This window comes from Trypanosoma cruzi, genomic scaffold, assembly GCF_000209065.1.
Source record: "Trypanosoma cruzi strain CL Brener 1047053517167 genomic scaffold, whole genome shotgun sequence".
Taxonomy (NCBI): Eukaryota; Euglenozoa; class Kinetoplastea; order Trypanosomatida; family Trypanosomatidae; genus Trypanosoma; species Trypanosoma cruzi.
The window spans coordinates 8,728-20,515 of NW_001849497.1; the positions used below are offsets into that span (position 1 = coordinate 8,728).

At 53.2% G+C, this 11,788-nt stretch overlaps 1 protein-coding gene and 2 pseudogenes across 1 annotated transcript, besides 4 other annotated features; all 3 read right to left on the bottom strand.

The window, feature by feature from the left end:
- Positions 1–3,517: a sequence feature (heterozygous, Esmeraldo-like haplotype).
- Positions 2,057–2,091: a microsatellite.
- Tc00.1047053511787.10 (mucin-associated surface protein (MASP), putative) lies at positions 2,436–3,230 on the bottom strand (the record flags this gene model as incomplete). The annotated part of the gene is made up of 1 exon (XM_801760.1): positions 2,436–3,230. The coding sequence occupies one exon, from the start codon at positions 3,228–3,230 to the stop codon at positions 2,436–2,438; it is 795 nt and encodes a 264-aa protein (XP_806853.1).
- Positions 3,518–11,788: a sequence feature (areas not merged during assembly with more than two copies in the genome that could not be assigned to a particular haplotype).
- On the bottom strand, positions 4,977–7,172 carry Tc00.1047053511787.20 (annotated as a pseudogene).
- Tc00.1047053511787.30 lies at positions 7,655–11,455 on the bottom strand (annotated as a pseudogene).
- Positions 11,756–11,775: a microsatellite.

Here is an 11,788-nt window from a genome sequence, read left to right on the forward strand (position 1 = left end):
TGCCCAACACCGTGAGCGGCAGTCCACATCCTTGCATGTCCCAACGCAGTGGTGCTTGACTGTCAGCCAGGCGTCAGACAACAGGAGAGTCTTGTGCTGGCAGTACAACACACGGAGCTGCAGTGAATGACTCGAGCGGCGACGCATCTACTTGTCGCAAAGCAGTGAAAAGGAGTCGGGCAAAATAATGCCGGCTGCACTCACGACACCATATCCGCAGCCAAAGCATGCGACGTGATGTGTGTTTCACTGGTGCTGTGAAATGCCTGCAGACGACGTCACTAGTGGAGGCATGCCACCTATGATCGGCGAACTGAAAATAATCGGCATGGGAGGCCACAAGAGGCAGCAACAACGCCAGCAGCAGGAGCAGCTCTCTCCCTCTCTCTCTCTGTTGCCTCCAAGAAGTAAACATTCCACCAGCCACAGCTGACTGTGCCATCGTGACACTCCATGCACGTCGTGGCTGCGCCAACACATCCTGTTCCCTGCAGCGCCTCAAAAGATGCCTCACTCCGTCCACTAAGCGCATCGATGTGGGCCGTGCCTCGGCTGCTCGTGAGGACCGCAACGTTGTGAGGGTCACCGAGTCGCAGCATGTTTGTTGTGACGTTGTTGCATGGCACCTGCACACACACACACACACGCAGCGCCTGCATCCCTCCCTTTTGTTTCCGCCCTCTGCCGGAGTGGCCACACACACGGGCAGCAGCAAAATCACTTCACCCTCGACGATCCAAAATCAACACCGACATCCCTCGCGACGCAAAGATCTCGGTTGCCAGCACGGGCTTCCTGCCGCCCTGCCATCGACGCTGAAACACGGCACAGTGCACGCACTTATTTTCCTCGTGTGCGGTCAGCCGTTTGCTTCACACATTCTTCGACGGGCTGACGCCCATAAAAGCACGCCACAAAAGGCCACTGTGATCACACAAGCTCTTGCGATGAGCGTCGGTGTGTGCATGGACCCGCTGCTCACACGTGCTGGCAGGCAGCCTGCAGCCGGTGCCCTCGTGCCAGTTCATCGGCTCCAGAATGGGAAAGAGAAAGTGGCCTATTCCCCATGCACTTATTCCCACCAGCAGCACCAACACGCTGGTCGCCAGCCGTCATTCCTCAGCGCATCCAGGAATGCTGAAAAGTGACGTGGAGCTGCCAGCCAACAATGCCACAATCCCCGCACACATGTCGGCCCCACCAGAGAAGACACACAAATCACAAGCGACACCCTCCACATGTCATCCGAACACCATTCCGACACACCGCGACACGCCAAACAGAAGTATTCGTCACTCCATGCACCTCCCCACACAATCAAATAGTCCACGCACCACGCACGGCAGCAGCTCACACGCACTCAGACAAATGTTATTCGGATCAGTGTTATCCACGTGGTGTGGTGGGAAGTAAACAAAAGACACGGGCTGCCAAACCCCAAAAGAGTGCCACGACTGGCCGCAAGTCAATGGAACGCAGCAACCCAAATGAATTCAGTCCTAATGCCCTCAACCTCCCGCATTCCCCCACTAAAACCCCAAGAGACGCAAAACAAAAACCCCGTCAAATAAAGTCGCTGTGCAACACCAATTGGAGCCGCAGTGCCTCCTGCTGTCCTCACAGTCCGCTGATGACGCCTGGATGCGGATGAGCACCCATCGGTCCTTCCAAACGACGCTGTACACCCGCGACGCATCCTGCGCTCTGAGACACGCGTCCCTCACTATCACCAAAGACACCCACGCGCCGTCCGTACGCAACAAATAGTCAAGGAACCAAGGATGCGTCAGGCTGACAACGAGACACCCGCTAGCAAATCACATCGCAGACATCAACAATAGCACCAGCAGCGCCAAAAGACGCGGGTGAATAAGATCAACAGACTCATGGCGTAGTTGAAGAAAGAACTTGGTGGCGTCACAAAGAACCAAGAGGCTGACACTCTCTCAGCAAGAGAGGAAAAATATAAGAATACAAAAAAGAGAAATTTTAAGCGTCCGCAGTCAAAGCAAGCTAATAACTGAAAAAAGGGTAGTGGGCGCACATAACCACACTTAAAAAAATAAAAAAAACAAAAACAAGAAAGAAAAAGTGTGGGACGACCAGCACACACACTCTCATTGCTCCCGTAAAGCAAAACACACACACACAGGGAGAGAGAGAGAGAGAGGTCGCCCACTCAATGCAATGGAAAAACAAAACAAAAGTTACGGTGCTCCGCCCATGCAGCCAGGCAGGACGGCAGCGCTGCGTGTCGTGCAAAAGAGGGCACCAACGGGCCTGCATGGGTGTGCATGCATATATACAATGGGCACATTATGTGTGTGCTTCGTGGGATGAGGTGAGGGCGAGAGTCCATGCAAGGGGACACACACACAGAGTGGGTGAAAGACGAGTGTGTGTGCGGGCGGTGCATGGCGCTCTCTCACTCACTCTCACGCGGCCACCACCGCAGCCGCAGCCGCACACGCAACAACAACAAGAAGAGGCAAAAGAAAGGAGGTGGCGTGGGAGGCCGCGGTGCTGCTGTCACTGTCGCCGGTATTTGCGGTGGCATTTGTACGAAGGGCGTTTTTATCCTTCGCGGATTCTTCGCCACCTTCCGCGGGGTGTTCATGCTGTTGATGTTGTTGGACTTGTGTTTCATCACTTTGCTGCTGCTTTTCATGATCTTCTTCCTCTTCCTCTTCTTGTCGTGTGTGTTCAGTGCCGGATGTCGCTCCTGCCGGTATTTCGGGTGGCGAGGAGTTGTTAGCCGCTGCTGCAGCAGGCGTCTGATCTCCTGTTGAAGAGTCCCCTGTTGTGTTAGATGGATGACTGCCTGAGGACTCCGCCTTACCATCACCGCTGCCAACTGAAGAATCAACAACAGGAGCAGCTGAAGGAGGAGCAGCAGGAGGAGCGGGAGGAAAAGCAGATGAGCCAGAAGAAATGACACCGGTGCCTTGACCTCCAGTAGGAGGAGCAGAAGGACCAGCAGCAGGAGAAACATCTTCTCCAGCCGAGGCTTCGACGGCAGTAATGGGCAGTACTGACCGCAAAGGCACCGTAATCGCAGTTTTATTACATCCCTCAGGCATGTGGGATCCATTCTCACCCAACACTCCCGACGCCATGCAGCCACCCACTGCGTTGGTGTCGACATCCCTCGCATAAACACCGCCGGCACCGCACCACAGCACGCAGAGGGCACACACCAGCAGCACACGGCCAGTCATCATCATCGCCATCACTCCTGTCACTTGCGTGTAGCCTTCAGCACAAACTAACTCCCCGTCAACGCAGAATGAAAGCAAAAGGAGAGACAAGTCACGCAACCACGCACCGTCCCATCCAGCAATGAGAGTCACACACCACCACAACAACAATTGGGTGGGCGCGGTTAACAACAATCAAAACAAAAGAGGAGCGCTCCTCGCCGTGCACCGTTCCTCACACTCCCACAGTCACCATTACTGTTATTCCCTCTCTCCTCAGTCCCTCACAGGCACGCCACGCTCAATCCAACACGCGCCCCTCCCAGCACAGGCAGTCCGTCATGCGCTCCCGCTGCGCCGCAACCACATGCGGATCAGGTTGGCCGTCATGCACTGCATCTCGTTGTCCTCCTTGTACATGAAGCAGACCCTCAAATCCTCTCAATACACGGCATGGGAACTGCGAGAGGCGGCCGAGAGGTGCCACTTTTGTGAAAGAACACAATGTACGGAAACAACGGCCACCCTCACTCACTCAACTCTCCCGCACACAAGGGCGGTGCCATGGCGAAGAGAAGCCCGCCGCACAGCACATGCACAATGACACATGCAATAGCCGTGCCACCGACGTCGCACCGCAGGATAGAGCCATGCGGACAGCACAAACACGGCGGCAACGAGAGGGACGGGGCACATCCAAGTGCATACCGCAGTCCTTCACTTCTCCCTTCACCGGCGGGTTGGCGTCCCACACTGACAAATGAGGCACGGCGCACACCATCCGCTCCCTCCGAGTGCACTCAGCAGGCCGGCGCCCAGTCACCCTCCTGCCATCGCAAAGGGGAGCACAAACAATCGTCGTCGCGGACCATCAGTGCCTCTAGCGGAGAAGAATATGAAATAAGGGCGTGTCAAAAGCACAGCCAGCAGAGGGACAACAAAAGAGACACAGTAACACAAGGTGACAGCGGACACGGTAACTACAGAAACAAGCCGCAGGGATTTTAAAAAAAAAAGGAAAAAAAAGGGGTGGAAGTCCGGGATAACTCCCAAAAACAAAAGAAAAAAATAATGAAAAAATTGATGCGGCAAGACTTTTATTTCATGTGCCGATCAGCACAACAAAACGACCGTGTGTTTGTGTTTATACATATCGCCCGCACCAGGAAGGAAGAGAAAAACCAAATTAAAAAAAGAAATTGCACTGTCCCACCAGCCCACAAAACATCCCTCACATTTCATGCAGCAATCGGCCTGTTCTTCCAATTCGTGTTTCGTGCAGTCCGTGGAACGCGCAGCCGAAGGGCCGGCACCGCGTGTGGGCTACAAGAAAGCAAACAAGAGAGGGAAACACGTCGCTCATGACGGTGCGCAGCAGCCAAACACCACGTAAAGCAAAAACAAAACTAGTTATTACTCCGGCTGAACTACATTAAAAAGAACACTGAAAAGCAAAGACATTGAAGAACCAAACGAGCAGTAAAATAGAATTAAAACGGTGGTATAAAAAAGGACGGGCAATGCGGCATGTATTCTCCGTGAGGAGTCGCAGATCCACACTCCGTGGCTCAGAAGACTGCCACCACCCAAATACAATCCCAGTAGAAGCAGCAACACACACGACACGCACACACGCACGGTGTTGTTACCTCTTAAATCACGCAGTATCAATTTCACGTCGTTGAGAGAGGCGAGGTGGTCGTCGGGACTCACACCGCTCCACACCCTGCGAGGTGACTTTTTTTAATGGGAATTCGTGTCCAGGGGCGTGGTGCTCATTCATTTCTCTTCCGTAATATCCCCAGCAACGTGCTCTCTGACGCTGTCAATTACCCGAATCTTCTCGGGTGGTGTCGGAGACGCTTCCCTCGTCGGAACGGGGTCTCTGTCCTTGAGTGCACGCATCGCAGTGGAGTTCAGTGGGCAGTTGTACAGAAAGACGTTCGTCAGCGTCACATGAGATTAATGCCCACCGCACGCGCCAAAGCAAAACCTCAGTACATCAGGTGGCTTCTGACCTGTTAACAGCACTTCTTCCTATTCCGCCCCCAGCAACTGACCATCAATGTGCACAGAGGCCTTGTTGCCTTGCAGCATGAGTGCCACTTGGTACTCTTCCTTCTTCGGCTCCCAAGTGCTCCTCCGTGCTTTTGTCGTGCCTTCGGACGAAATCACCCACTTCTTATTGTGGCTGCAAGAGAGTCCCATGGTACGATTGGACGCAGTGTTCGCCAACACCGCAGTCAGTGGAGGAGTGTTCCCACTCGGAGCCTCTTCGATGGTCACCGACACCACAACTGTGAAGTGGTGGCTCAAGAATACATGACGCACATTATCACTGCGAGTGTTCACGGGCCATATTGCCCTGGACTCAATTCTCGTGAATCGGAACCCATCGCTGTCCTTCAATGCATTCGTCACCGTCGCATGCAGGCAAAGGTACTCGTCGTTCCACGTGCCATTACTGGCCGCATCGGACAAAACTGCCACCAGACCCGCCGTGGGTATAGACACGCTGGAGAAGAAAGTGTCCTTTTGCGCCCCAGTACTGAAGACGGACTTGATTGCACTCACTTCCTCCGTCAGGCGGGAAAATGACACGGCCCTCACCGTTGCCCCTCCGTTGTAAAAGATGCAAATCCCCATTCGAGTACAGCAGGGTGCTGACGAGCTCCCAATCCGCAGCACTGTCCATGACAACCGGTCGAACGTAAAACGTGCGGTTGTTGTCCGTGACCCAAACGTAAAGCGGATTGGCCTTATTCTCCACCGAGGCGTGCCCTCTCTGAGTGTACAGCATGACCTTCCTTTCCTCAATGGTCGCAGTGATGAGGGCATCCACATGCAGGCTTTCCTTCTGCGAGGCTCCCGATCCTGAGTTGACCCACACGCCTAAAAGCTTCCCGATGGCCTCCGTCCACGTTGTCCCCATGCCACGCGACTCGTACACCCTCTGGCCATTCTCGCAGTCAACAATCATGGGAAGTGATCCCTCCCACTCGGTGACGCGGGGGTTAAGACATTTCGCAGGGGACATGCCCTCAGAGAGCGCCCAGGCACTGCCGCTGTCCGTCGAGTAAATGGTCATGGAGCAAACGTATTCTGCCTCATTCTTCGCCATCAGAGGAAACAGGAAGGTGCCATCCTCCATCACAACACCTGCGCCACCAGAAGCAATGAACTCCGTCCGTTCACCTTCGTGAGAAGCAGAAGAGATCAGTTTAGAGAGTGTTTGGGGTCGCCCCATTCGAGCCGTCCACTCTGCTTGCCACCCGTGGGATTCGTGACATCACCCACAACCAATTCCAGCTCCAAGCCGCCCTCTCTCCAGCACCCACCTTCGTAGGACACATCCGAGCCTCCCGCAAGAGGAAACACTCCGTGACCCTTCGTGATTGTTGTGGAGTGGTGCACAACACCCAAACCCTCCTTTCCCTCCGCTGCACCAAGCACAGTGTGTGCGCTCCATGTATCTTTTATTGACCTCACCAACAAGAGTGGAACAATCCCACGCAGGGTCAATGTGCCCCGCAACAACATCAGAAGAAAAGGGCTTAGTTAGTTGGCCACCTTGATATCCGGCATCCAAATGTGACCTTCGGCAAAAGCAGCCACCACTCCACCAGCACTGACGAGAAAGGGTAAAACAAATGAATCCCTTGGCGTGCCTGGAACAACCTCATCCCTGAGCTGCAACACTTTCTTCCGTGAAAAAAATAGATCGACCCTCTCCGGCCCCTGAACACTTCTTAAATCATTCTTGCCATCATTATCCTTTGCAGGCGTGGCTCCACAAGTACCGCAGCACATCAACACAACAAGGAAGAGCAGCACCGCGAAAGCAAACACACGCCGCGACATGTTGGGCCTCTGCGGCTCACTCTCTCTTCCTTCCCTCCTCCTTCCGCTGGATCCGGTCACGCGGCGACGGTTGTGTGTGCGGGGTGCCTTCACTGCAGCAACACGTGAGAGCATATAAATATGTATGTGTGTGTGTGTGTGCTGTTGGTCCTTTCAGAGCCTTCGAATTTCACAGTATCGATTCGCATTTGTTTTCCTTCTTCGTCTGTGTTTGCGCGCAAGAAATCAAATTAAAATTTAAAAAGCACCAAAACAGAGCGTGGCAGGGGAGTGGGTGGCGCCGCCATCCACAGTGTAACACACCAGCGTCGTCGTAACCGCGACAGTAATTAATCTCCCCGTCCACAACGGCTCAAGCACTGTGAGGCCGCAGGCAGAAGCAGAGACACTGACGTTTGCGCACGGGCCAATACACCCTCCGGCAAACAGCACCAACCAACAGACAGACAGCAGAAAGTAAGTGCAAGAAAAATCCCAAGTGCTGCGGGATCCTTGCAAGCAGCGCTCCCTCACTGCAGGGCCTTTAAAGCGTTCCTCGCTGCAACATCCCCACCACTCCCTCGGCGTGTCGGTGGATTTTCCCGTTCACCGGAACAAAAACAGCGGGATGCTCCGGCAGGGGTCGAAGACACACAGAGCGCACCGTCGACGCGATCAACGGGCGCAGGCCCTCGTGAAGTGAGATCCCACAACCGTGATCCCTCCATTGACTCTCCTGGACGTGAAGGAGGCATGAAATGTCCTCTTCTCTACAGTAGTCCCGAAACGCAAAAAATACCGCAGGACATCCCGCGCAGCCACGGCCTCCTCAGCAGCCCGACAGTCCACGCCGCCGCACCGCTCCTCAAGAGGTCGCCAGGCCCGGTAAGGCAAGCAAAAGAGGACCAGCAATTCGTTCAGGGCGTTCAGCAAAATGGGGTGCAGCAGTCGGATAGGCGCGGCCCATCCACGTCCTCCCCCTCAACCGACCCACCACACAGTCGAATCACACACCCAAAAAGAGCAGTGGCGCCTAAAAAAATAACAGTGACACTAACGCCTCGTGCTCTCCTCAATGTAGTTTCACGGCACACCCGAGGCATCACAGGAAGGGACAAATACTTACATCCCGTCGGCATAAGCACGGAAATAAAGCGCGGATTTTGCCCCTCTGAACTCCCATCCAAATCGTCTCGGCCACAGAGTGTCTGTCACCGACCCTCAGGAAGGGCTGATGTATCGACTGCCGCCGATCGATCTCCGGCGATTGAAACAAAAAGAGCCACTGTCTCCCAAGGTTCGTCATCACCCTTTCCTCCCATTGAAGGAAAAAAAGCAAAGTGACGGTGTGGGCGTGTCTAGCTGACAGAAATGGAGGAATTGACTCCAGCCGTGAAACAAATTGAGCGAATCCTCCTCCCAAATCCTTCAAAGAAGCCAGTCGGTCAGCTGCCGAGGTTGACGGCGCGGAGGACAACACCTTGAATGCATGGGGCACTGCAGCAGCCCGAATATATTCTGCAATATCCGCGGTCAGTCCATGAAAGTACAACAAAGGGACAGCAAGTTCAAAGGGGCGTGTGAACCCGTCAGTGATCACCCGCGCCGGAGGATCGCCACTCCCACCCTCTAGGAGCACGTTAGTGAGGTCAAATATTTCCACCGCATGGCATAAATTAGTGCCTTGCAGCACCCCATGCAGTGCAGCAATAGAAAACCATCTCGAACACGGCGTGCGACAAAGATACCAAAGGAAGGTGCAGCAAATGCCCTCCACATCTCAGCAGCTCCAATCATCCAGTGAAAGGCAGGAGCGTCACACGGCACCCACGGACTCAGCAAATATGGCATCAAAAGGCAGCGAGATGTCAGATGTCAAAAGGCCCGCATTTCTCACCCCGTGACACTTCCACAAATGAATACAAACGCCATGCTCTGCGGCCTCTCGACCCCTTCAAGGCAACGTTGCAGCCACATGGCGATGGCCCAACGTGGCTGGCGATCAGATCCAGTCGTCGCGGCAAAACAGTACAGAAAGTAGGATGGTGAGCACGCACATTCGCCTCGTCGATGCCTGCCTCAGCTGCAAGAGTGAAACTCGTCCTCCCAACAGCCACGCTTCGGGTCGCTGAAACAACTGCCCTCACACCGGCAACAACATCTGCAAGCGCCTGTAATTCCTCGACACCGCCCGTCAGAAAAAAACAAAGCGGCACTCAATCCCTGCTGCCACACATCCCTCGTGACCATTTGCAAACTCGTCATCCAGCAGAAACACCCCAACAAAATAACAAGAAGACCGTTCATTGCTGGCAAGGGACAAGAACACGTTGCTTTCATCCTGCTACAGATGATTATGCCTCCTGCGTAACGCGGCTACAAGTACGCGGTGCGCCACCACCAAAAAGGTGGGCATGTTGCCCCATGTCCCTCCCTCACCACAGGGGTCCAAGAAGTGCAACAGACCATCCTCTCAGCAAAGAAAAAGCCCAATGGAGCGGACACTGCAGTGTGCGGACCACACAGCAGAAACTCCCTCAGAGAACAAATGCTCCTGAATGCCCTTCAGAAGGGACCAGCGGGTTGGCCGTGAAGCCAACAGACACCGGAGAGCCACCTGCTCTGCACGCATCCAATGACGCAATCGAGAGCACAGTGTTAAAGGGCACATCAACCATCCTATTCTCGTCTCCTTCTGTGCGGGCATGACAGTCCTGCCATCATCCTTCGCCCTCACAAACTATTCCACAGGGTCCTTTGACCAAATACCGCCACACTGCGATATGCCACCGGATAAGTGATCCCCATACCGCACACAATAATAAAATGTTCCCCACGTCAAGGACCGCAGTGAAAACGAGCACAACGATGAGCAACATGAGAGTTGTCTGTGCTCGAATTCATCACAACACTCTAGCACCCGTTGGTTCAGGCCTCTGCCACACGAAGAGGCACAGATGTAACATCATTTGCACGCAACAGAGTGAAATCCGCAAGAACGTTGTCAGAGTCATACAGGACGCAACAATCACCAGCCCGGTCAGTAGCCGTTGTGGGCATATTCTGCAAAACATGATCCACGCCTACAGGAAATTCTTTGTCCAGCTGCACCAATAATTTATTGTTGGGCCAAGCAACGTGGACCAAAAACGACGACACCCGTCAATATTCGGTCGTAAAACCGCCAGTGAGAACCATTGATTGGAATAAACACCAAAGCCACCAACGGCCAACAAGAACTGCAACAAGGCATTCGTACTTGAATCAAGGAACGTATTCTTCTCCTCCATGAAGAAAAAAAAAAAAAAAAACAATATTTTTCCTCCTTACAGAGCCTTCCAGCAATGAAACACCATCATGCAATCCGCCCTTATCGGCACTACTCAGGAGCACAAGAACTGTGCAACGCGTAGAGGGCGCTGCAATCAAGCAAATGAGATGCTCCACGGTGGCAACCAGACTCCTCCCAGGCCAAGCATCAACCAGTCGCGAGCAGCATGTCTCTTCATGGGCTCGCCGTTTTGTTTCCAAGCAAAACGGAAGGCTTTCGTCGCTCAGCACCAACCCCGCGTTACATCGTGTCGTCAAGGGAATCAAGTGAGGACGACGGAGTACATCATCGGCGAAATCGCCCTCATTTGTGGGAAACGGCATCGCACACGCCGGAAACAGGTGAGCATGATGTCCCTCCACGTCCGCTGCGCAGCCTGTCAGCTGAAGGAAAATTAGGTGAAACGGAAGTCAACGCACTCACCTCCACCCCAGGCAGTTTTATCAGGATGGTCGAATCATCAATTCGGGGGCTCCACACTTGTTGAGGGATATCGTGACGCTCTGACACGTCCACGTGCATGTCCACAGAATGTCCTACTCCTTTTCCCCCGCCGCACCGTCTTTTAAGCCACATCCAGGAGGGATCGGATGGCGAGTGGCACCTGGTCAGCCAGCAGCGTTCCAGTCCTTAAGGCTCCGAATACCGAAGCCCCAAAACCACCGGCCATCAATCAATGATGCCGTTGACACAAGACCTCCTCTGGCCAACGCCACACACTTGTTCCGGAGCACATGTTATCCCATGCCTCGCTGACGCCGCCCTCAGCATCCTCTACAGGTACACCGTGCATTCACTCCCAAAATACGGGTGTGGAGTACACCTCAATAATAACTGCACAATGAGCCTGCAAACTGCTCGCTGAAAGTTGTCATTGTGTTGGGTGGCAGGGGCAACGCAATCACACCTCGCGGCTCCTCAGGAGATCAAACAAGATAGCAATCGCCATTCAACTGAGATGGGCTTCGCAAGCCCCTTGCGACTTTTGTCCGATGGGGTGCTTCAGTGCGTATGAAACCTTGTCCGCGGGACGGAATGCCTATGCGCTCTAAAAACGTAAGCATGAACTCACGGGAGAAGAATACATAATATAACGGAAGCAAAATGCCACAAATAAGAAAGAACGGTAAAAAAATTATATGGAGGGGTATAGATATGAAAATATGCATTGATCAATGTATAGGTATATCGATATGGTATGAGTATCAAAACGCTACTTTATTTTTATTTATTGATGCATCTGTATAGATATGGATATATCCCTTCCTTCCACTAAAATTCGACAGATTGCTTGGCTTCTTGGTTTATTGAAATGCTATTCTATTGACTGTATATTTATATAGATAGGCATGTAAATATCGGTACTAATATCTATTCAGCGCTGTTGATATATATATATATATATATTGTTACTATTCCT